Source organism: Callorhinus ursinus, unplaced genomic scaffold (assembly GCF_003265705.2).
Source record: "Callorhinus ursinus isolate GAN/ISIS: 27379988/994484 unplaced genomic scaffold, GSC_fseal_2.0 scaffold12, whole genome shotgun sequence".
NCBI classification, from domain to species: Eukaryota; Metazoa; Chordata; class Mammalia; order Carnivora; family Otariidae; genus Callorhinus; species Callorhinus ursinus.
The window spans coordinates 1,273,519-1,298,139 of record NW_027397074.1 but is presented as its reverse complement, the minus strand read 5'-3'; the positions used below and the strand labels follow the sequence as shown (position 1 = coordinate 1,298,139).

Genomic DNA, 24,621 nt, shown 5'->3' with positions numbered 1-24,621 from the left:
ATATGGCAGAGATTTAAGAATCAGGAAGATATTTGGACTGGATGTTAAGAATCAGGAATGCTAACTAGTTTTTGTGGACTTTTCAGATGACAGGGGCCTCTGAGAAGTTCTCTAGTCCAGCCCCCTGTTTTTAGATGAGAGTACAATCTAGCAACCCGTAAAAAGGAACAGCCCTCCACTAGACGTGGAGAATCCCACAATCTTCTCTGGAACCCATTTCCATGTCTGGCAAGTCTATGGCAAAGACATGACACCTGCTCAGAGGCTAATGTTCCCAGTTTCCGGCTGGGCAAACAGACTCTGCAGTTTATATGATTTCTCTGAATTGGTGGCAAAGCAGGGAACAGACCAGTAGCTGGTGGGACCTGGGCTGATACTCTGAGGTCAGGGCATGTCTATGGCCCTTCAGGCCTTGAGGGGAGCAACGTGAGAAGAACAGACCAACCAGTCTCGATAGATATGCATGCCTGTCAACTAAACTACCTTCCCCTTAATCAGTGACAAGTTTTACCCTCTCCCACAGGCATGTCCAAGTCTGCAAGGATGCAGAGCCTGATGCACACTCACAATTGGGTCCTGAATACAATGGTCAGGAGCTGAAACGCCACGCTAGCTGCAAGGCCTAAACCGAGTCCCAGGACAATGGCAAAGATGAAGGTCATGATCCAAATTAGCTGTAAAAAGAGGGTGACACATGCACGACAGTTTACTCTGACTCAGCTGCAGTGTCTTAGGTCCAGAGCTTTGAGAAAGCATGAACTTCTAGAACCAAAGCAGAGGTTGGAAGTGTACAGGACAAGGGACCGGCCTCGAGAGGGCATTTCTTTTTTTCTTTAATTAAAGATTTTTATTTATTTATTTGAGAGAGAGAACAAGCAGGGAACAGCAGGCAGAGGGAGAAGCAGACTCCCCACTGAGCAGAGAGTCTGACGCAGGGCTGGATCCTAGGACCCTGGGATCATGACCTGAGAGGAAGGCAGATGCTTAACTAACTGAGCCACCCAGGCGCCCCGAGAGTATGTCCATTTCTAATCCCATCCCTGACCCAGTTAAGGAAATAATTGAGTCTATCTGGCACAGTTAAAACCACAGAGCCAGCAGCTGTTGGTTAAAATCAGCAAATTAATCGGCAGGGCTTATACTGATTTTTTTTCTGGTGGTCTGCTGATTTAATAAATGGCTACTATCTGTACAAGAATTTTAGCATGTCAAAAGGGTGTTAAAATCTCCAACAATTATCTACCAGGAACAAAAGTAAACCAAGTATAGCTGATTGCTTTATGCTTGTTAAGTACCATAGGATATGTTAACAATGTTTTTATGCCCCAGACTTTGATCCTGGTAAAATTATGGACTCTGTGTCTCATAGCAGGGTATGTCAAGAGCAAGGGGCTCCTTTATAGGCTATTTCCAAAAGGAATGTTCAGAATTTAAACTCTTCACAGATTCTCTGGAAACAAACATCTGATGTAATGAAGAACAGAAGCAACCATAACCTACTAGTGTTTCATGGAGCATCGCCTACTTGCAAGTGGCTCATTCTTTTAAATTCAAATCCCAGAGAAGGATCATTAGAGTATGCAGTTTAAAAATAGCAAATGAAGGGGCGCCTGGGTGGCACCGTTGGTTAAGCCTCAGACTCTTGGTCCCCACTCCAAACGGAGACATCATGGCATGAGATGGCGCCCCCAGTTGGGCTCCCCGCTTAGTGCGGGTCTGCCGAGATTCTCTCCTTCTCCCTTTGCCCCTCCCCCGACGTGCACATGAGCACATGAGCTCTCTCTCTCAAACAAATAAATAAATCTTTTAAAAAATAGCAAATGAAATAAACTCAGATTATTAGAATAGATAATATAGAAACCAAATTTCACTTGGTTTATAATATGAATATGCATTTCACATCAGCATTAGCATGTTGTCCTGATTTCTCTGTCTCTCAGATATCACTGCCTCTACTCACACAGTCATACTTATCCTTTCGCCAGAGTCTTCGTATCTCTGTGAACTGCATCAGCATTCCCTTCAAGTTCCCAAGTGCTAAAGCCGCCAGGACAGACTGCAAAAAACATAAACAGCAGATGTACTTAAAGATAATCAAATAAGTCATACAGAAGCAAAGGTGAAGGTTGTAGATAAGTGTGTCCTTTAAAGGGCCTCAAAGCCTAGCCCAGAACACACCCTTTCATAGCATATAGTGCCGTGCAAGACACACCAGACCTGGGACTCTGACCCGTTCCCAGGCATGACTTTTTCCCCACCGCAGTGACAGTGCCAGGCGATGGGTAGAGGAAAGCACTTACTGGCCTGTACCTTGGGACAGAGACAGGCAGATCTTAAGACCAATGCCTGAAATAAATTTTTCCCAATCAGAGACAGTCTAATGTGTGTTTATTTACTCGAGGTGGGGAGAAGGGGTTGCTCTTTGTTAAAAAAATAAAAGCTTGGGGAACTTGGGGTACCCAGAATCATAATTCAAACCTTTGAGGATGATCAGCATTCAACCATTTTTTTAAAAAGGTTTTATTTATTTATTTGAGAGAGAGTGCATGCACGTCAGTGGGGGTGGGGCAGGGGGAGAGAATCTCGAGCAGACTCTGGGCTGAGTGTGACGTTGGAAAGGAAATTGCCAGTTCAGCAATGGTTAGCTCGTTAAACAATGGTTCACAAATGAACGTCAGTTACAAAATGCTGAAAACGGAGTAGAGTCTGTAATCTAGTTGACAGTACGGTTCCAGTGTCCCTGTCCTGGTTTTGATCACGTACTATAGGTAACTTAGGATGTCCCTGCTGTGGTGGCTGGGTGAGGCGTGCACAGGACTCTGCGCACGGTGCCTCCTCTGTTGGGGGACCTGCGTGTAAAGCAGGTCAGGTGCCGCTTGCAGAAGAGGCAAACCCCTTCTCTTTTCATTAGGCATTGTTTTCTCACCTGGTCAGTATTCCACATAGCAACAATTTTTAAAATTTTTCATTGCCATATAGACACAAGAGAGCCCTTTAAAAAGTAAAGATTACAGAGCACTAAGAAGCCATAGAAAGGAAAAGGGGGATAATTTTATCAGGAACCAGATCTCCATACTGCAGTTGATGTAAAGGATTAAATAAATATAAAATGCTAAGAACTGGGGCACCTGGGTGGCGCAGTAGGGTTAAGCGTCCGACTCTTGGTTTCAGCTCAGGGCATGATCTCAGGGTCCCCGGATCAAGCCAGGCGTCGGACTCCATGCTCAACAGGGAGTGGCTTGAGACTCTCTCTCTCCCTCTCCCTCTGTGCCTCCCACTCTTGCTCTTTCTCTCTCTCAAATAAATAAAATCGTTTAAAAAATGCTGAGAATTGGGGCACCTGTGTGGCTCAGTCGTTAAGCGTCTGCCTTCGGCTCAGGTCATGATCCCAGGGTCCTGGAATCGAGCCCCATATTGGGCTCCCTGCTCCGCGGGAAGCCTGCTTCTCCCTCTCCCACTCCCCCTGCTTGTGTTCCCTCTCTCGCTGTTGTCTCTCTCTGTCAAATAAATAAAATCTTTTAAAAAAAATAAATAATGCTGAGAACTGCTAATGCTTAGTCAGCACCCAGGAGACATTTATCATTAGCTATTATTGTGGGTTATTTTGCATAGTTCACATGATAAAAAGAAACAAACCAGCTATTCCAGTCAAACAGATATTGCAGATACAATGGTCTAAGCAGAACTCATCACATAGATCCTTTGTAAAAGGGGCTTTGACTCAGACCACGGACAATGTCCCCGGGTGTGCTTTATTCGTGAGAGATATAGGATTTAACTGGCAATTCCTTCCCGAGGTTCTCCAACTCAGCATGGGCGACATAGAGCCCAAGTGTACCCTTGGGAAGAAGCACAATAGGGCAGAATTCTCTAATGGGGGGTTGCATGTGCACTTAGTTTTACTGAGATAGATGTTCTTCTATTTCCTTGGTGGGGACTTCATGATTCCTTCGATGCCATTTCTTTGGAAATCAGTAGGTTAGCCTGTGGAGAATGCATATTCTTGGCAGAGAGTACTCTGCATTGCTTGAAGACAGATTTGGTCAGTGAGGCTCTTTGGGATGACCATTCATCTAGAAACCTGGGACCAGACTCACTTTCCAGCTACCAACCAACAAGGAAAAAGACCTAGATATCAACCAAAAAATACTGTGGGCTTGTGTCCTATCTCTATGTCCTTTGTAGTGAGAAGTGTAATATAATGTTCGTGGGGCACCTGGGTGGCTCGGTTGGTTTGGCGACTGCCTTCGGCTCAGGTCATGATCCTGGAGTCCTGGGATCGAGTCCCGCATCGGGCTCCCTGCTCAGCGGGGAGTCTGCTTCTCCCTCTGACCCTCCCCCCTCTCATGTGCTCTCTCGCTCTCTCAAATAAATAAAAAATCTTAAAAAAAAAAAGAATAATAACAATACAATAATAATCTTAATATTAATGGCTACATATATTTAGCCCTTGTTCCATGCCAGGCCCTGGGCTAAGTCCTTAATGTGCAATATTTCATTTAGTTTTCACAATGACTCTGTGAGGCAGGTACTGTTTCCCTCCCTATTTTTACAAATGGAGAATGTAAGTTTCAGAGAGGTTAAGTAATTTGCTTAAAAGCACACAGAAAAAAAGAGGCAGAAAGCCCAGATTAGAGGTAGGTTTCCAGAACTTGAGAGCCAGTGCTCCGTGGAACATCTCAAAATTACATCACCTCCACAAAAAACAAGGTATTTACCATTGTCTGGTTTCCTAGAGATCCTTTCTCTTCCAGAGTCTGCTGTTATTTCTTTAATCTGGGGGCTGCAGCCGTTTACAAAGCGTGAACCCAAACCCTCAAAAATCACAGTTCAGGAGAGATGGACCAAGGAGCAAGACGGTGATGGTGTGAGGTCTGTGTGTGGCTGCAATTTGATAGTGTTGGTCTTGGAGTTGGCCCAAACCCTGGGAGCTGCAGGGTGGATCTGTAAGAATGGGTTGCGTGGCTGGTAGCACCACTCTCTGAACTTGATAGAGGCCCTGATGACCTCAACCTTTAAGGAAATCTTCACTTCCGTCAATCCACATCGAGGCTGAAGCGCCTGGGCGTCGTTCCGTCTAAACATTAATTATTTTGGGGGCTCACAAGCATGTGGAGAGTGAAGCAGATAAGGGAGTTGGGGCATTTGCATTCCTAGCATTCATAAAATGCTGCCGGGGGTAAAATACAGATTTTTGGCCCTGGACTATTGGCTAGGAAGGGTACTCGAGAATTTGCAGTTCCCTCATTTTCCTGTCTAGTTTGCGCTTCCAGAGTGGAAGAACCAGGGTCATTGATTCATCATCACCCGAAGCAGAGAGAGAGAGAAACCCAAAGAGAGACTAGTGATACCTTTTGTAGTGGCTCCAGAAGAAATCCAAGGGCTAAAATGACAATCAGCACGATGATAGCAGAGAGAATCCCAGCGATCTATAAAGACAAAAAGATTCTCATCGTAAAATCGCCCCCGCCCCCCGCCGGCTCGGAGTCGCTGGCCCCAACACCAGGATGGCCCTCACAGTAAAGACCCCCAGCTACCTGTGTCTTGCCCCCAGTGCTCTCCTGAACCCCCGATCTGGAGAGGGCGGTACTTGCAGCGAAGCCTTTGAATGATCCAGTGAATATGTTACTCAATCCCAAGGCTATTAACTCCTGGCAGGAGAACAAAAAGGAATCCTTTTCAGAAATGGCACTGGTGGTACGATGTCCACACAATATTACTTAAAGTTGCCTAAAGAGACCCAGCACAGGTCATAGACTTACCTGATTGCCATCGATTGGATAATCATACTTGAGGGAATAGACACTGGCCACAGAGAAGGCCACCATAAAGCCAACGATCGCAATGCCAAAGCTGTCCCCGAGGGTCTCTTGGAAAATCTGCATGTCGGGTGCAATGGGGGGCTGAAATCTAAAAAGGAAATGGAGCAAGTTTGAACGTCACCAACCTGCTAATAAACCTTCAGTGGCATCCACTTGCCCTCAGGAAAAGCCCACATTCCCGGGCAAGGCCCTTCCCCACCCCCAGTCCTGCTCAATCACTATCATTTCCCAGAATTTTGCTCCAGCCATACCAAGCTTTTGTTTGTTTGTTTCTCAAAGGCATCATCTGTACTCTTACCTTGGAAGCTTCTAATTTGCTGTTCCTTCTGCCTGAACTATTCCCCTCATCCCCATCCCTCCTTCCAGAAAGTCTTCTCTCACCACCAAGGTCAGGGTTAGGTGAGATTCTCTGATCTTCTCCAGCCCTGGATGCCTCCCTTCCTTACCCATCCCGCCCCCTCCCCCCAACTCTCTCCCCAGACACAGAGCAGGGACTATGACTACTTCATTGTTCTATGACCAAGACTGAGCATTCTTCCTGGCGAACATCAGGTGGTCAATAATTGTTGGGCAAATCCAACAAGTGAATGCAATCTAGGCTGAGTTTGGTCTCACTTTGAAGTGTGACCAGCAAGAATTTAGCACCGCTGCAAACTTTGGAATCTGTTATCTTATTGTTGAAAAGCAATGCTGCCTGAATTTGATACCAGAATGTAAATCCAGTCCCATGATAGTGGTGCATCTGATATTTTGCTAGTATAGCCGCATCATAACATACACTTCTATCCCTATAAGCTTCACGCAAAATGTCTTAGATCCCACCTGTATTGTTACACAGGATTGAAAAGCATCACCCACAATCCCTCCAATAGTTACCATGGATGAAGGTCTTTAAGCAAACACAAAGACAAGGGAAGCGAGAAAGTCTTCCCTCCATCGATAACAATACCTTCCATGAAAAACCCTTAGCAAATAGATGGGCCTTGGACTCTGCCCTGGGTTCCACAGCTGGAGACAACTGTGGCCCTGACGGGGAAGGGCATTTATAGTCACGTGGTGTCAGGGAAACATTCAACTCAGAGAAGACCCTGTGTTTTGTGTTTGTACCTCACGACTTTAGAACAGTCAAATGGTATTTGCTAACTGTGTTATAAAAGGGACAAGTATCTCCGAGTCCACATCCATTGACTGAAATGTTCACTTCCTTCCTGCCAACATGTGTTTCTGACCTAAATCTTAATTGAAAGTGAGTTTATTGGATTCATTCAACTCTTTCTTAATTGCTGTTCCTCTTTGATGAATATCTGTGTTCATATATTTACAGCCTTAATTTTGAAGAAGTGCCGTGAGGTATATGAGGTATTCTGCAGCTACCATGAATTGGAACGATAGCCTGGAATGTTGTTTTTTCAAAAATAAATCCCAAATTGACTATACAATTGAAATTTGCTTTTTATACCACAGTAACCAGAAGCCTGCTAGTATTCTATTGTCCTAGCCTCTAAATACCAGAGACAGAGTGGTGTGATGGAGATTTATAGTCTGAAAACTGGGATTCATTTCCTGGCTCTGCTTCCCTGCCCCGAGCCAGTTTCCTCCTTTGTAAAGGGAGAATAATCACACATGTTTTCTTTTCTTCATAATTTTTGTGAGGGGGGAGTGTCACATAAAATAATGAACATGAATACTATTTACACACTGTAAAGTATCAAGTGCCTATTAGCTATTATCATAGGATCCCTCTGGAACCTGAATATATCCTCCATGTCTCCTTGACTGTTTCAATGATCACTTTGCTTCAGCCCGTGTGTGTGACTTTGCAAAATCACTTCCAAGGTGTCATACTTCTTAACAGCAGATTAGTGATAATTAATAATCATTATTTTCCAGTTATATTCTATTGGTGATCATTAGAAATTTAAAATACCCTCTCAGGGTGCCTGGGTAGCTTAGTCAGTTAAGCGTCTGCCTTCAGCTCAGGTCATGATCCCAGGATCCTGGGATTGAGCCCCATATCATGCTTCTTGCTCAGCGGGAAGACTGCTTCTCCTTCTCCCTCTACCCCTCTCCCCTGCTCATGCTCTCTTGCGCGTGAGTGCACGCTGTGTCTCTCAAACAAATAACATCTTAAAAAAAAAATAAAATGTCCACTCAATCATCACCCAGAAAAAATTGGAGTGGAAAAAGCATGTAAAGAGCCTAGTACCTAATTTAGGTGCTAAATTAGTAATAAAGCAGTGGGAACACTCATTGTAGGATAGGCACTTAAGCATGCATGTCACATATATGGACACACTTAATCCTTACAAGAATCCAATGTGATAGCTACTTTTATCAGCCCCATTTTTCAGAGCCAAGGACACAGAGGCATAGAGTTTAGTTATTTGCCCCAAATCAAGAAGTAACTCAGAAGTAAATCCTAGGCACTCTGCCTCTAGAACAGGCGAGCTTGTCTACCAGGCTACACTGCCTCTCTGTGGAGTGTAATGATTAGTAAATGTGAGTTACTCCTTCCCCCACCCTGCAGACGCTGTGGAGAGAGGTCCATTGACACTCAAGATTTCTTTATTAAGAAAAGTCTCGAAGATTGTAACTCAGTGATCTCAAGTTTATGTTTTACTTCCAAAATCCTTTCTGGCAAGGTCCTCTTTAATTTTGTATCTACCTATTTATGTCTATCTGTCTAGGTAGTTTATGTCTCCCAAGACTTTTCAATAAAGTGTAATCACTTGCAAGCTGCAGGGTGGAGAGAAATCCCAGAAATAGCCTTTCAGTTTCAGACTAATTCCTACTTAAAGATCTTTTAAATGAAAAATGGTGCTCGAGATTCATTAAGTGTAACAAATGAATATCTGGTGATAAAAATATTTTTGCATGTATTTGCTTTTTCAAAAAATTGGTTATTTTAAAGTCAACAATGCATATAAATGCTGATTCCTGGAATTCTCAAATACCCCTTAAGCATGGGGAGGGACGGAGGTCTTTTGTTTGTTTGTTTGTTTGTTTTAAACAGGAACACAACCTGTCCTTGGTAAGCAAATTGGAGGAGATTGATGCTCTGGTCAGAGGGCAGAGAGAAGAAAGCACAAAACTGGATCTCTCTTCTCAGTCCAATAAAGGCAATGCAATCAATGCATTTCCCAAGTCCTTGTATGAACTGGACCTCCCATCCTTCCGCAGCATTCACTGTTGCTCTGGCCTTGTTTTGAATTTGATCACGAGAAAGGACAGAGTGTGCCTATCTGGATTGCTCAAGCAGTGGGCTCAGGTATTCCTTCTGCGTCTCTTTTGAACTGTCAGAACTTGGCTCTAGTCACCTCCAATAAAACACTGCATTTTGTTTATAGTAATTTCTGGACAAGGAAATCTGGTTTCATTTGGTTCTTTTTATGAGGAGAAGCAGGTTTGATTTGCCTTTTTTTTTTTTTACTTCGATTGCTTCACTTTTCCCTGTGTGTGAATCCCTGCTCATCTTGTCTGTGAGTTCTTCCACGAGGACAGACTTCCTGATATTAAGAACTGCAGAGTCTTTGTGGCTCCTTCCTAGAAGGAGAGTAGCGCGCTTTCCTCATCCTCCCATGAGGGAGGGAGGGTTCTTGCGCTGCATGACTGCTTGCAGTCCTCCTGAGTTACTGCTCCCTCTCTAGTCAGTGCTTGGAGATGCCAGCATAAAAGACACACTTACCCTCTGTTCATCTCCCCAACCACAGCCACCTTAAACCTGTTTTCGAAGTCAAAGCCATAGGATACACCTGTTGCGATCACAGTCTGCAAAGTTGCAAATTGCCCAAGTTAGAAATTTGAGATATCACTCACAGTCTTCTTAGATCAGAATCTCTAGCCCAGGCTTTGCTACTTTTTAAAAAAAGTCCTGAGGCAATTCTCCTGAGCCACCAGAGGGAAGAACCGCAGCTCTGATGGGTTGGCCAGCCTCTCTGAGGCCTTGCTCTCTGCGACGTCCTTGTCTCACACGGAGAGAATGAACCCCAAATCACAAAAGGAAGTCATTAATTTGGAATGAAGAGAAAACCATACGAAATTTGACACCCAGAAACTGCAGAGATGGCATCTGCCCCACTAAAACCTCCTGAAGCTTTTCGACATAAAAACAGGAGACTACTGAATTATGAAAGAAAGTCTTAAGACGATCAGTTACCATGATGAGTTCAATTGGGATGGGCACTGGAAGTTTGGCTTTGTAGCGCTGATTTATTTCTTTAACCACAAATACAATCAGTAGGATAATCAAGGAGGTCACAAGGTCTGCAATATTAGTCTTCTCTATTTGTGTGAATACGGAATTCAGTACCTAAAATTATAAAAGCGAAAAACAGCCAAGTGCTATATTTTTTCTTCCTTTTTAAGAATCTTTTTTATTTTTTATGATTTTTTTTTTTTTTAATTCGAGTATAGTTGACAACACAATGTTAGTTTCCGGTGTACAATAGAGTGATCCGGCATCTCTGTTACGGTGTCATTGACTATATCCCTACACCGTGCCTTTATCCCCGTGACATATTCATTCTATGACTGGACTCCATCTCCCGGCACCCACTTGACCCAAACCCCCACCCCCCACCCCTCGGGCAACCACCAGCTTCTTCTCTGTATTTACGTCCGATTCTGCTTTTTCGTTTGTTTATTCATTTGCTTTGTTTCTTTCCCAAGTGCTATATCAATAATTTGGATGCAATATTCAATTGTTTCCGAACAGATTAAAAAAACATTGAGGCAAGGACTGACGTGGGTGGAAGAGTGATTCTCTGTTCTCCTCATGTTAACCATGGATGAGTAACTGTCGGCACTAGAGTGGGGGATCTGAGGAGGGTAAGTCAGCGCAGTACTGGCACCACACTGATATAGGGGTACTTGTGGCATTTTTGCTGGGAATCTCTTTGGCTGGTGTCAAAATTCCCTGGATACTTTTCACATTTTTACAACTGGTCTCTTCTGCTCTTAGGTCTTATGGGCTATTACTCTATAATCAGCATCATTGCTCTATCCAGGGAATAACCTCTCCTCCCCAATAGTTTTCTTAGCATGTATCCCCTTAATTCTGGCTTTTTTTTTTTTTTTAAGGTTAAGTCCCTTCACATTTCTTAGTTAACTGTGTCACTTTTGGAAACTCGTTTCTTGGCTAATGGTGCATTGTACATGATCTTAATTTTTAAAGCCAGCTGGATTCCCTCTCCATGGGATCTGGAGAGCTCAAGCAGGCCCCAACTAGATCCCAAACTGCTCCTCGAACACTCCACTTCTAGACTAGCCCTGGATGGGAGTTAGAGTTTTGGTTCCGAAATGGAGCAAATTCTGTCTCAGCTCCCGAATACTGCCTTGATAGAAGCACCAATAAGCCCGAAATTCATAAAAGAAAGGAGACAACAAAGATCAGAGTGGAAATACATGCAACTGAGACTAAAAGGACAAGAAAAAAGATCAGCAGAACTAAGAGCTGGTTTTGGGAAAAGATAAATAAAACAGGCAAACCTTTGGCTAGACTCAGCAAGACAAAAAGAGAGAACTCCAAATCAGAAGCACCATGCACACTGTCCTATTTACATCTTGGCTAATTTCCTTTTGCTTTATAACCAGGGATGCGTAAAAGAGTCAGAAGAACCTCCATTTCAAAAGAACAAGACCTGCTTTTTAAACTTAGGGAAACGAAAAATAAAAAATAAAAAAAAATAAACTTAGGGAAACGTTATCACTCAGCACATTTCTTTCAAAAGAAGATTTTGAGGAAATTTTTAAATCATGGGACAAAATATTAAAACCTTTAATAATGAACTTAGATTTCTTTATCTTTTAAATAACACTTAAGAGTCAAATCTCAGAGACATGGTACTTAATTTGTGTTGTTCACATTAGCTGGATGGTAGATGTGGTTTGATATTTAGTGTTCTTCCCTTGGCCACTAATATTTTTCTTAATGCGACTAAATTTCACAACCTGTTGGTTTCTTGGGAGTTGTCAGGAAGCCCCATGTCAAAGGCATGAAAAGAAAGCTCTCCTAGAAACAGGATAGTAAATTTCATGTATTTTGATATTTTCGAGGCAAAAGGACCACTTACTTTGAAAATTGAAAATGGATCAGTGTGTGCTGGGACTGACAGCTGAAGCATGAATTTGAGCTGAGAAACCAGGACATGCACCGCAGCAGCTGTGGTGAAGCCACTGATGAGGGACTCCGATAGATAGATCACCACGAATCCGAAACGCAGGACCCCCATGAGCAACTGGAAAGAGAAGGGCAAAGGCCTTTGGTAGTGTAGGTTACCGGTGCACTTCAGCAACTAGAGAACCAGCAGTGGAAAGTATTCAAAATGTAAAGGTTCAGCCTGTATGTAAATGAAGAAGCAGGTGTCCTTGCCTCCTGGAACACCTCGGGTCAGGGTTCCTCCCTCTCCCTCCTTACCCCATCCTACCCCCAAGGTGGCGTGTGTAAGTCTAGGATACCCCAATAAGGCTTTTTCCTCCCCCCGCCACCCTTTTAAGGTGCCATATCTTCAGAAGACTCATCCCTATACCTTTCACAGCAAAATCCTATCTAGCATCAGCCCTCATAAATTTTCCCATGTAATTTTAAGTGGCTTGCTGGCTGCTATGGCATTGATGGTGAGCATCCACTCATATGCCCTCAAACAAGCTGCTTGACTTTTGTAAGAAGTACACAACTGTGTACGGAACCTCAGAAGTGCTCAGTTTTAACTGGGGGCCAAAGTTGTTCATTCCCCCAAAGCCTCAGTATTTTGCAGTTATGTGCACAGACAGATTCTCCTTCCGTTGGATCCCTGGGTTGCCTTTCCATACGTGTCTCCGGAATGCAGCCGGAGCTGCGGACATGCAAAGGCACTAGATTTGGAAAAGAATCGGCCATTTGTCTGTCATTTGGGCACACCACTAATGTCCTTGTTTAAACTCCCTTTCTCTTTCTTTAAGGAATGGTCTTAGCCAATAATTTCACTAATCAGAAACTCAGCCAACATCTTGAGGAATCCATGCCATTTTCACTATTCACTATTCACCAGCAATAGAGTCAGGGGTGTGGCTTGGGAGGGAGGCTTCAGCCCCTCCATAATCCTCTTCAGCTTTCCTGAAATCTTTGATACAGACAGTTCAAAGTGCTCAAACCCAAATCCTTCCAGCTAGATTACAGTTCCTGAGGAATTGGAAAGAAAAAAGTTCCAAAGCTGCCAGGGTCCCTATTACTTGAATTAGGCATTTCACTCCTTACCTACTGGTGCCTCCCTCTTCCCATTTTCCCTTCTCTCTAGACCTGCGTTCACTCATCTTTGCAGTGTGGATCTGCTCCTCCACTTCCGGTTGGAGTGAGTAGCCCTTCTCCTTTCCTATGGACCACTGAGAGAGGAATGGAAACCAAGGGAAGAGTGGGGAAGGGGTGGCGGGAAGGAGACAGAACAGAAAGATGTGTACCAGTGAGGACAAGCAGCACGGGGAGGGCCGATTACATGAGAAAGCGCTCACCTGAATGATTCCAGAAAGGACGGTGACCGTGGCAGCCACCATCACCTTATACTCGTCTGTTGAGGAATAATTACTCATTGAACTATTAGAGATTTCCAGAGCAGCTGTACTGTCCGATGGGGTTACTTTCACAACGATGGCTCCCACCATCATGCTCAGAACCGGAAATGGACCTAATTAACAGAGGATGCACTGTAGTCAATATAGGGCTCCCTAAAGCACAGGTGTCTTTCAACCACAATGCAGTGGATAAAAAGACTACCAGCTGTTCTGCCCTTCTTCCCCACCCCCCAGTCCCAATTCTTACAAGGAACTAAGACTGCTGTCCGGGATTATGCACAATTTAGAATTGATACAGTGTGTGGCTAATGGAGTTAATAAAGAAAAAGCCATGTGAGCATTAATTAGCCCACAAATTCACTTACCCACAGATATGTGTTTAGAAGTGCCCAAGAAAAAGTAGACCAGAATTGGGAAAAAGGCTGCATACAATCCATAGCTTGGGGGGACAGTGACCAGCAGAGCAAATGCTAAACCTGTAAATACAGAAGCATCAGGGTCCTTATTTCAGGCAAGGGGAATCATAAAAGTCCTCCTTAAGTTCTTCAAGTGTTTCAGATTGTACCTTAAAAATCAGTTACTTTATTAACTCAAATAGATCGAAGATGTAAATGCAGGAGTTAAAACTACAAAACTCTTAGAAGAAAACATAGGTGTAAGTCTTCGTGACCTTGGATTAGGCAATGGTTTCTTAGAACTGACACCTACAGCCTAAGCAACCAAATTAAACACAGATAAATTGAGCTCCGTCAAAATTCTAAAATGTGTGCTTCAAAAGTTACTATCAAGAAAATGAAATGACAACCCACAGAATGGGAGATATGATTTGCGAATCGTATCTTGGATAAGGGTCTAGTATCCAGAATATATAAAGAACCCTTACAACTCAACAAGAAAAAGAAAAAGAACCTCATTTTAAAACATGCAAAAGATTCATTTCTCCACGGATATACAAATTGCCAGTGAGCACATGAAAAGATGTTCAACATCATTAGTCATCAGGGAAATCAAAATCAAAACCACAATGAGGTAGCATTTCAGACTCAGGAGGATGGCTGGAATAAGGAAGGCAGATAATAACAAATGTTCACAACGATATGGAGAAATTTGAACCCTTAATATGTTGCTAGTGGGTTACCACGTGACAGCAATCACACTCCTAGGTATATGCCCAAGAGAACTGAAACATAGGTTCACACGAGAACTTATACACAAGTGTTCATAACATTACTCCTAATAGCCACAAAGTGAAAACAACCCAAATGTCCATCAACGGATGAACGGATCAACAAAGTGTGGTCTATCCATCCATAGACCATTAGCCATCATGCAAAGAGGTGAATTACCCTCCCGTGCTACAACACGGATGAACCTTGAAAACATGATGCCAAGTGGAAGAAACCAGACACAAAGCACCACATATTCTGAGATTCTGTTTTATATGAAATGCCCAGAATTGGCAAATCAATAGAGACAGAAAGTCATTGCGAGGGAGATGGATGGATGTAATGGAAAATGACTCTTAATGTACAGGAGGGTTTGGGAATGGTGCTGGTGGTAAAAATGTTCTGGAATTAGATCATGGTGATGGTTGCACAACCTTGGGAATATAGCAAAGAACACTGAATTTTATACATGAAAGGATGAATTCTATGACATATCAATTCCCTCTCAATTACAAAAAGTTACCTTGTAGTACAGCAACGAGCCCTGTGCTGATTCCAGAAACAATGTCACTGAGTAGCCATTCCTTTATCTGGTAGGCTGGTAACCAAGATGCTATGGGGAACAAAGACAGGGCAATCTTCTTGGCCTTCTGTGTGGAACAGCTGAAAACATTGAAAGTGAAGTTAAGTCATATCCAATTGTAACTTTGGCACCTAACTGCAGTGGAAAATTGATAAAGATGATACTACATTCAAGAATGAACCACCACCTTTCCCACTAACACTCGTCTCCTTACCCAGATTGACTGCCCCCCCCGTTAATACCGAAGGATTTTCTTTTTCTTTTTTTTTTTTTTAAGGAAAATGCTGATTTTCTTTAGCCATAGTAGAGCTTATCTGTCATCCTCAGCTTGGATTTTACAACATTTCAGTTGAGAACTTTCCTCCACCCTCATTTCTGATGCTCAGATATGGAAAGATTGCGTTGAGAGCTGAGATGCTGTTCATTTTAGAGATTCCCTTTCCAGCCCTGGCAGGGAGTAGGAGGTTTGGAAACCAAAGATAAGAAGACCCTGAAGGTGATGGGCTAAAGCCAGAAAGGAGAGCTTGGAAAGTTAGAAGAAAGTGCTTCACTTATTCCTCATACCAATACCTTAAAAAATATCTTACCTACAACACACTGTGAGATGATCCAGGAAGGTCTTATGATGTCTCTGTTTCTTCTTATGTTCCTCCCCAAAAGCATTTGCAGAATACACTGGCCTGGCTACAATGTACTGGTTCCCAATGGGTTCGATCATTTTGCTGTCTCTGACGGCTGCGTTAAGAGGAAGACCTTTGGAACTATGTGGCAAACCCTTCTTCTTGCCTTTAGCAGCTTCAAATGCCTGAAACCAAACAGAGCTCGCTTCTTAAATAACTCGGAGATAATGTGATGCAATTTACAGATGAGTGATCTCCGAACTGAATGTTACCACCTTTTGAGATCAAAAGAGGCAGGATTAAGGGACCTAGATTGTGTTTTGAGACAGTGATACCACTTTTTACTCCAAGGAGCTGGACACGGCTCCTTTGGGTAAGTAAACAAGGGCTTTTATTATTTATTCTTAACAGATCACCAAAAAGCAATAGAAATTGACTCAGTTTACTCATCCGTGAGTACATTTTTTCTTTCTTTCTTTCTTTTTTTTTTTTTACTTGTAAGGTGAGATCTCTTCAAGAAAATAATTCACTTTAATTTTTTTTTCTTAGAACCGTTTCCAAGGTTATGGCATTGGAGTCCTTGGACAGATTAGATTTCAAATCTACTCGTTGCCCTTTTGCTGCAGTCAAGACTGTTCTGTTTCCCCAGCTGAATTTTTGTAAGACCCATGACATGCTTGAAATGTGTGAAATTCAAGGATCTTGTCCATTTATTTTTCTATTGTTTCTAGGAGAGTTTTATTACTTGGTTACTTAGCTCACTCGTGGGGGGATCTTTTTAAGAGAAGATCTTGGGCAATTTGCTTAACCTCTCTGAGCCTCATCTAGAGCTAATAAGACTCAAGTTTCAATGTATTAACGAAGAGTAAATGAGAATGTTTTCAAAGCATCTAGCCTTGCACCTGCGCATTGTAGACTTCCGCTAAGTGATAGTTCATATCCTGACTATTTGCATTTCCTGTGTCAGATGTTTACATTTTTTTGTTCTTATCTCAGTCCTGTGTCTGTTATGCTTAAGAGATCAATTTTGCACATTACCTATTTAGCCCTCACAGCTCTTAAAGGCACTTACGATTCTTATTACTGTCCTCTTCTTACAAAATGACAAAATAATAGCACACCCCTCCCCCCAAAAATCTGGGTTCTTTTCCTCAGGACATAGAGCTAGTAGAGTGTCAAACACATTTCTTTGCTGTTTCTTCTATGACACAGAGCTTCTCTGTTGTCCAATGAGAATGTTAAGTGAAGACCATTCCAGCTGTCAGCATTTTTCCTTCTAACCTTGTTTCTGTATTACTACTCACAATACCGAGGGTTTTGTTCCCTGACCTCAATCACAGTTATTAATCGAGTGATCTCAAACTAGACTGTACCTTGTTACACAGTGCTCTCTCACAGCTCAAGGAATTTCCAGCCCATTTGCAGAGCTCAAGTTATAACCAGAAATCAGATGCTGGCCTCAATTTGTCCCACCTGTCCTGTCTGTCTTTGACCACCCATTTCTCTCCCTCACCCAATGCCCTCCCCTCTAAAGTCCTCTCTACCGATCTTCTCCGATCACCGTGGAGTGCTTCTGCCCCACCCTCTGGCTTGACCTCCAGGATTTGGGGTGGTCTTGAGCTTTGTTATGACTGTTAGACCCCTTCCGTTCTTTCTGAGTCTCCTCCCACCCCAGTGACCTGCTTTCTCCTGCTTCTGCTCTACCCCCTCGCTCATCCCTCCCCCCAAGTTCCAAGTGTCAAATCCCACCAGCTATACAGTACTTCTCATCGTCAGAAGAATGTTCGTGAAGTAGAATCGGCTTGGCTTACTCATTGCTATGCATAGCACAGATTTTTGTCCTTATTTGCCAATTACCAACAAAACACTTAAGAGCTAATCCCTGTCAATGACTCTTGACACCTTAGATCTCTTGCAAAGGCTGTCCGGAGTGCCTTTCAAGAACAGCTTTCATCCTGTGAGGTATCCAACCTAGCCCACCTTAGGATGAAGAAGACTCAGCACTGTGCATTTATTTCTGTCAGATGCTGCCACGGACAGAAAAAAGAGATTCCACTATTTTGTTGCTTTACTCATATTTTCACCAAGTTGCTCAGAAAAACTCATCCGCTCTTTCCTAAGAAAGTACTTCTTTTCTTCCTTTTGCTCTTGTGTGTTTTTTCTCTGCTAAGGCATGGTTTGATTTTTTTTTTTTTTTTTTTTTTTGCCAGTGACAGTAATGGTAGAAATCACTCTGTTTTGCTTTGCTTCCTTCCCTGAGGATGACTTTGGCTGGCTCTTAGTGGGTTCCATCATACCTCCAGCTGCATCAAGGGCCTGGGCCCTGCCGTCTGGCTCCAGATTGGAAAATGCCTCCTCCTCACACCTAAGCACTGACTACAAGGGGAGTGCTCAAGGTCAGGAATCAGGGCAGCTTAAGAAATCTTTTCAGGGGGCACTTGGGTGATGTAGTTGGGTAAGCATCTGACTCTTGGTTTAGGCTCAGGTCATGATCTCAGGGTCATGGGATCTAGCCCTGTGTCAGGCTCCTTGCTGGGTGTGGAGACTGCTTAAGATTCTCTCTCTCTCTCCCTCTCCTTCTGCGCCTCCCTGCACCCCTGCCCTGCCCTGGCTCACGTGCATACTCTCTCTAAAAAAACCCACAAAAAGCTTCCAGAATTTAAAGAAAGAGAACTTGAGGGCCACATTCCAGTCCTGTGGTTTGTTCTCTACTGTCACCCTTGCTCCCAAAGCGGCTGCCTCCCGTTCCCTGCTCAGCACCCAATGTGAGCTACTGAATCAACCACCGCCGTGGTGCTTCGATCCGGAGAAGCTGCAGACAGTCAGAAATTCATGTCGTTCTCCATGTCATCATCCCTGGGATGCTTTAGTATGATCTATGTTAGTTAGGAATGCAAAAGCATTTGGCTCAATCTTTTTTTTTTACCTAAACAAATTACCTTCCCCCAGAAATTTTTTTAAAATATTTTATTTATTTATTTGATAGAGAAAATATAGTGAGAGATGGAACACAAGCAGGGGGAGTGGGAGAGGGAGAAGCCACTTCCTGCTGAGCAGGGAGCCTGATGCGGGGCTCGATCCCAGGACCCTGGGATCATGACCTGAGCCAAAGGCAGACACTTAATGACTGAGCCACCCAGGCGCCCCTTCCCCCAGAAATTCTTGAAAAAACTTTTCTTGGTTCCTAGAATTACAATTCCAGGCTCAAGTATGACACCCATATTCACATATGCCTTATCATGTTCTGATTTATCTTCATGCCTCAGATTTCTCTCTTGGGTTTCTTAGGGTGTCAGTGGTTCTTCGGGGATTGAAATTTATTCTCAGGCATCTTTCCTCCTAATAATTTTAGAACTCAGACTCTCATTGGTATACATTTCCAATGTATATTTCCTTTTCAGTGATGTGTTCTTTTAAATTATTTTGGCCTTTGTGATACATGTATTATATACATAGACACACTCACATATGCACACATATACCTGCATACTTTGGTCCTGGGGCTTAGTCATATAAATTGTCTTTCTCTGCCTTTTTTTTTTTTTCTGAGCAGAAATTTAATTCCAGGATTGATTTCTGAAGTTCAGGGTTTTTTGTTTTTTTGTTTTTTTTTTTTCACTTTAACTCTTCTGGTTATGAATAACTTTTTGATATTTCTAGTGATTAGGGATGGTCATATGCATAACCCCCCAGCCCCAGCCCACGCCCAGTTCTGCCCATCTCCAACCCGCTGCCAAGCACCGAGTGTCACTCCCTGCCTTCCAGTGACCCGAGCACCCCCACTCTACCTGCCCCCTCCACGGAGAAGTGTCTAACGGCCTTGACTTTTCCACTCCTCGGCATTTATCCATTCAGTATCCTCGTCTCTCAGAGAGCTACCCTTTCTGCTAGGAAACAGGTAATTTGAACCCAGATGCTCCTAAGCAATGCTAGTATTTTTCGTTAATTAGTGCTAATTTGAAACTGGGAGGCAAGCAGGCATGCGGAGCATTTCCCAGCCCCTCCCCAGTTCACAGTTGATACCTCTACCACTGTGGCACCAGGTGGGTGCCCAATGACCCCACCCTTCAGTAGGATCTCCAAATACCCCTGTGCCAGTCCATGGAAAACCAGAGGAAGCCAGCCCTATTTCATGCATTGCTCCTTGGACAACGGGGAATACAGCTGTAGCTGGGTCTTGATAGCTATCCTTACGGGGGACGGGGGGGAACAAGCAGAATAATCGAGAGCCAAAGATGAGCCCGAAAGTGAGGGCATGTAAAGCCCCACATTCTGGCTGGTGTCAAAATGGAGAAAAGCAGGGAGATGGCAGCACCAGAACTAGAGAAGGCCACAATGGCGATTAGGAGTAACTGGGCTTGACGTGGGTGGGAGGGGGGAGGATCCGGGCTGATGCTGATAAAGAGAAGGCAGGGGGGTCAGAGGCTGGGACAGCCAGTGATTTCTAGTTAAAGCTGTGATTTCTGTGTGCTTTAGCCATTTTTGAAACACAGAAGGGTAATTAATGAAGCTACATTATACATCTGATCCTAGAGCTGTTTCTTTGGGAGAAATCAATGGGTCCGTTAACATTTAGAACATGGAAAACGGCCCTGTTTTTCCCATTTTTTAGTGATGATTTTTTATCCCCCACAGACTTGGCCTTTTAATTTCTTCACCTTTGTTTCCTAAGAAATTGCCTGATCTTTTGAAAGCTATCGGCAACTCACAAACCTTCCAGATTGTTTGCGAAGCTGGAGTCTTTCCCTGGAGAGAGGAGATAAAGTGACATTGAAAGCAATGAAGGGTGATGGGGCCAGGGTGGGAACCCCAAGGGCGTGGAGCAGTTCCCCTAGAGAGTCTCAAGGCAAGATGCCCAAAGGAAAAGGTTTGGAATTTTTTTTTGCCAAAATAATATGGATAATTCATACAACTCTAGTTCAGTGTCCATAGTGAGCAAGAACATGTGTCTTGCATTGCTTACTCAAGAAGTTTGTTTATGTGACTTATTTAATTTATAGTGACTTTTATTTTTTTAAGTTTATTTATTGGGGCGCCTGGGTGGCTCAGTCAGTTGGGTGTCTGCCTTTGGCTCAGGTCATAATCTTGGGGTCCTGGGATTGAGCCCTCCCTGCTCAGCAGGGAGCCTGCTTCTCCCTCTCCCTCTACCTCTGCCCACCCCATGCTCACTCTCTCAAATAAATAAATAAAATCTTTCCAAAAAATTAAGTTTATTTAAGTGATCTCTACACCCAATGTGGGGTTCAAACTCACGATCCTGAGATCAAGAGTCGCATGTTTTCCTAAGCCAGCCAGGCGCCCCTATAGTATGTCTTTTAACATCTTCTGGGAACTTAGCTTTAGCTTAATCTTAGTTCAGGCACTAAACATTGATTATTGCTTTTGTGTTGTTGTTATTGACAATTCTTTTTATTCACGATTATTATTGGTCATACTGCTGAAAAACTAAGTCAAACCTAGTGTAATTAGGAGGTGCAGCGGGGAAGCATGAGATCTGGCAGCTAAGCCGACCCAGCTTCGTCACTGCTTAACTGTGTTGCTATGGGCAAGCCCTCCAAACTTTTGTTTACCTAGTGGGAGAAGGGGACGCCATTACCTTCCCTGTAGGGCTGTTGTCAAGAGACTTCTTAGCCTTAATTGCAGAGGTAATGGCCTCAGGACTGAGTTTATATTGACTGTGTATATTGACCATTTACTACTGTGTTTGACAAAAGTCTACTGTGACCTATCTGAAAACATTAGTGCTACCAGCTTTTCTATGATTTCATGTCTACTCTGCATTTGCCCAGAATGACCAGGTTTCCACTCTCATGGTTTACTTTGACATAACTTAAAAGCATGCACATATCTAAGCTTCATAGCATGGTGTGCGAGGCCCTTCACGGGTTGGCTCTGGCCCATCTCACAAGCTTCTCAACTTCTCCTCCTTCCATGTTTTCCCATCTCCGTGTCTTCAGAATGTTGTTTCTTTTATCCATGTTCTCTTCTGATGCCTGGCGAATTCCACTTCATCCTTAAAAAGACTCAGCTGTCCCTGATCATTGATTCGTTCCTTCTTTCCTTCAGCGAGCATTTATCGGCCTATTGTTTGTCAGGAACTCTGTCTCTAACATAGTTGTATAAGATAGGAAGATGTGGGTAAAGCCTTCATGGAATCCCCAAGAAAGAGTTAATCATTCCCTTCTTGTACATACTTTGTATGTCTTTCTATACATTAGTGTACTGCGCTGTCGTTATTTGTTTACAAATTTCTCTCCCCAGTAAGAGTCAGTTTTCTAAGGGCAAGGCCCAAAGCTTAATCCTTTTCCCTTTGCATAGGATACAACATACAGTTGTTGCCCCCAAAGGTTTGTTTAAATAAACTGGACTGTGGGGGTGCCTGGGTGGCTCAGTCGTTAAGCGTCTGCCTTTGGCTCAGGTCATGATCCTGGAATCCTGGGATCGAGCCCCGCATCAGTCTCTCTGCCCCGCGGGAAGCCTGCTTCTCCCTCTCCCACTCCCCCTGCTTGTGTTCCCTCTCTCACTGTGTCTCTCTCTGTCGAATAAATAAATAAAATTTAAAAAATAAATAAACTGGACTGTGAACAAAAGATATAAATGGTAAATGATGTACTTCAAACTCCAAACTCCAAAGTTTATACATATATGCAGGGGGGATGTTCAAAGTGATTGGCACGGATAACAAATTGGAAGAAGAAGGGCCATGAATGTGAGTTGGAGTCGAGGAAGGTGTCATGAAGGAACTGTGGGTCTTAAGTTAGACCTGAAAAAACAGATCGGGAGAGATGATGGGAAAGCTGCAGGGAACGAGCAAATCATGTTCAAAGGATAGTGATCCACAAACTGGAAGAGAAGACTTTGTTGGCCAAACAACTACACTGTTAGAGAAATGTGAAAATATGCCACAGCAAGGAGTTTCGGACCCAGTAGGCTACAGAAGAACAGAGAGGATCCCTGGAATTTCTATAAAGGCTTTGTAGGTTTCTAAGTACTTTTGCTTTTTTGTCCTATGAAGTAGGCAGAGAAGGTAGACCTTATTATATCACCAATGTATAGATGGAGAAATTGAGATCTGGGAAGATACATGATTTTTCCAAGTGACAGAGACAGGACAAGAAGCGAGGTCTTATGAGTGATTGTCTCTGAAACACACTCATTTCTGCCATGTTGATGTGGGCGGCCCATTAGCCCGAGCCCCCAAGAGAGTTAAAGCCAGCGAACAGAGGTCCAGCTGAAGCACTTGAGCATGGAGCCCCTCCACCTCTGTCCCTACTTCCAGCATCAGAGACACAAAATCCAGAGCCTGGGTAGCTGGAGTTCAATCTCCTTGAAATGAACTGGTTTATTCTCCACTTTGTTCCCGAACAAAGTGAAATAGAGGCTAGAGGAGGCTTGTCTTTCTCTGTTTGGAGAACCAAAGATCCTCCTCATGGAGAGAAGTGGGACTAAGTTCTTGCTTATTTAGTCTAGGAAAAAAATATCCGTTCTCATTTTGTGAACCGTTTCATTTCTTGGTTGAATATGAGCTACTTAGTAGATACTGATATGCTGGCTAATTTATTTATACACTCATTCATTTCTCCAGACTGTGAGGAGGCCGGGTGTGTATTAACCCACTGTAAACGACTTGTTTCTGAAATCAAATAGTTGCCTCCTAATTTCTCAACAGGAATGATCTTTATGTGGATTTTCACTATACTGGTTCTCTGAATGGCAATTTTACTTGGGAAAAGAGAATTATTTAGTCAAATGATTTAAGACAGTGTTTCTCACTTGCTTATTTAAAGACTGTTGTGTGACCTTTTCCTGACATTTTATAGAATGAAATAAATTTTAGCTTGTTAGGACTGGTAATCCTCCGCACGGTACATTACTCGTGGCATATGGCACCCTGCTACTTTCCAACGATGATTTTCTTCCCTCTCTCTTCCTTTTTCACTCTCTGTCCTCTACTTGTTTCTACTCCCTCTTCTCCTCCCCCACCCCTTCCCTTCTTGGATTTTCTGGGATGTCTGGCAGATAAATCCCTCACCTCTGGACTGAAAGGCCTTTCTCAACACCTTCTAACAGATGACTCTATCTCCTAGAAAAACCTTTCCTAAAAGCTTGCTTTATTTGCCAAACTTCAGAACATATGGTCTACCTATAAAATCAGATCTGGGTCCAGAATTAAAGGAATTACATCAATAATTAAGGCAAAAATCTCTTCTATTGTTGAAGAGGCTATCTACAGCTTAGCAATGCGTACAGCAATTTATTTGGTAAAATCAAAGTCTACTCAAATATTTGCTTCCCATTGCTAGGGTTCTGGGCATACATTTTAAACCTACTGTTAGTGGACTCATTCATTCCTGCTCCTCCAACCCTAACTTCTAAATGGGTTTTGATCAGAAAATATACCCTTTGCAAGAACTGGAAGACCAGTTTGAGTAAAATGATCATAAATTTGGCTCCTACCTGGTACACACTCAGTGAGGCACTCCAGCACCAGGAGCAAATTTCTGAGATCAAGTAGTCCCGTTGTCAGAAGTGTCCATCCATTTAGTTCTATAGGTTCTGACTGCATCCATATGTATGGGGCTATCTATATTGTAGGTTATGTAAGGCCGTGGGGAAATTATCTGTCGGCTTTAATAATTAACTTTCATTAACTTTTACAACAAAGGAGACTCCAGTGTGGTCTTGACCTTTGAGACTCTGATCAGTAGACTAGATGGTGACACAGCTTCCTCAAGTTCCTTGTGAGATTATACCACTCATTGCACTTGTGTGTGTGTGTGTGTGTGTGTTTCATTGTTTGCAGAGATTTACACAGAGAGGTGTACATGGAAGTTAAAAAAAAAAATCTCTGCAAGTGTTACCTCCCTCATGTTCTACCTGCCAAT

The 24,621-nt window shown here is 43.2% G+C and overlaps 1 protein-coding gene across 1 annotated transcript in view; it reads right to left on the bottom strand.

The window, feature by feature from the left end:
• Positions 1 to 24,294, bottom strand: part of SLC26A3 (solute carrier family 26 member 3) — a 33,408-nt gene extending 9,114 nt beyond the window's left edge. The window contains exons 1-13 of the mRNA XM_073898542.1: positions 24,194 to 24,294; positions 15,704 to 15,921; positions 15,057 to 15,196; positions 13,733 to 13,843; positions 13,308 to 13,480; positions 11,894 to 12,058; positions 9,979 to 10,131; positions 9,508 to 9,590; positions 5,763 to 5,910; positions 5,538 to 5,651; positions 5,352 to 5,429; positions 1,961 to 2,056; positions 568 to 674 (exon numbers count right to left, since the gene is read on the bottom strand). Of these exons, the coding sequence (XP_073754643.1) occupies positions 568 to 674; positions 1,961 to 2,056; positions 5,352 to 5,429; positions 5,538 to 5,651; positions 5,763 to 5,910; positions 9,508 to 9,590; positions 9,979 to 10,131; positions 11,894 to 12,058; positions 13,308 to 13,480; positions 13,733 to 13,843; positions 15,057 to 15,196; positions 15,704 to 15,834 (1,499 nt within the window). The 5' untranslated portion in view covers positions 15,835 to 15,921; positions 24,194 to 24,294. The remainder of the gene's footprint in view (positions 1 to 567; positions 675 to 1,960; positions 2,057 to 5,351; positions 5,430 to 5,537; positions 5,652 to 5,762; positions 5,911 to 9,507; positions 9,591 to 9,978; positions 10,132 to 11,893; positions 12,059 to 13,307; positions 13,481 to 13,732; positions 13,844 to 15,056; positions 15,197 to 15,703; positions 15,922 to 24,193) is intronic.
• Positions 24,295 to 24,621: the final 327 nt, after the last annotated feature.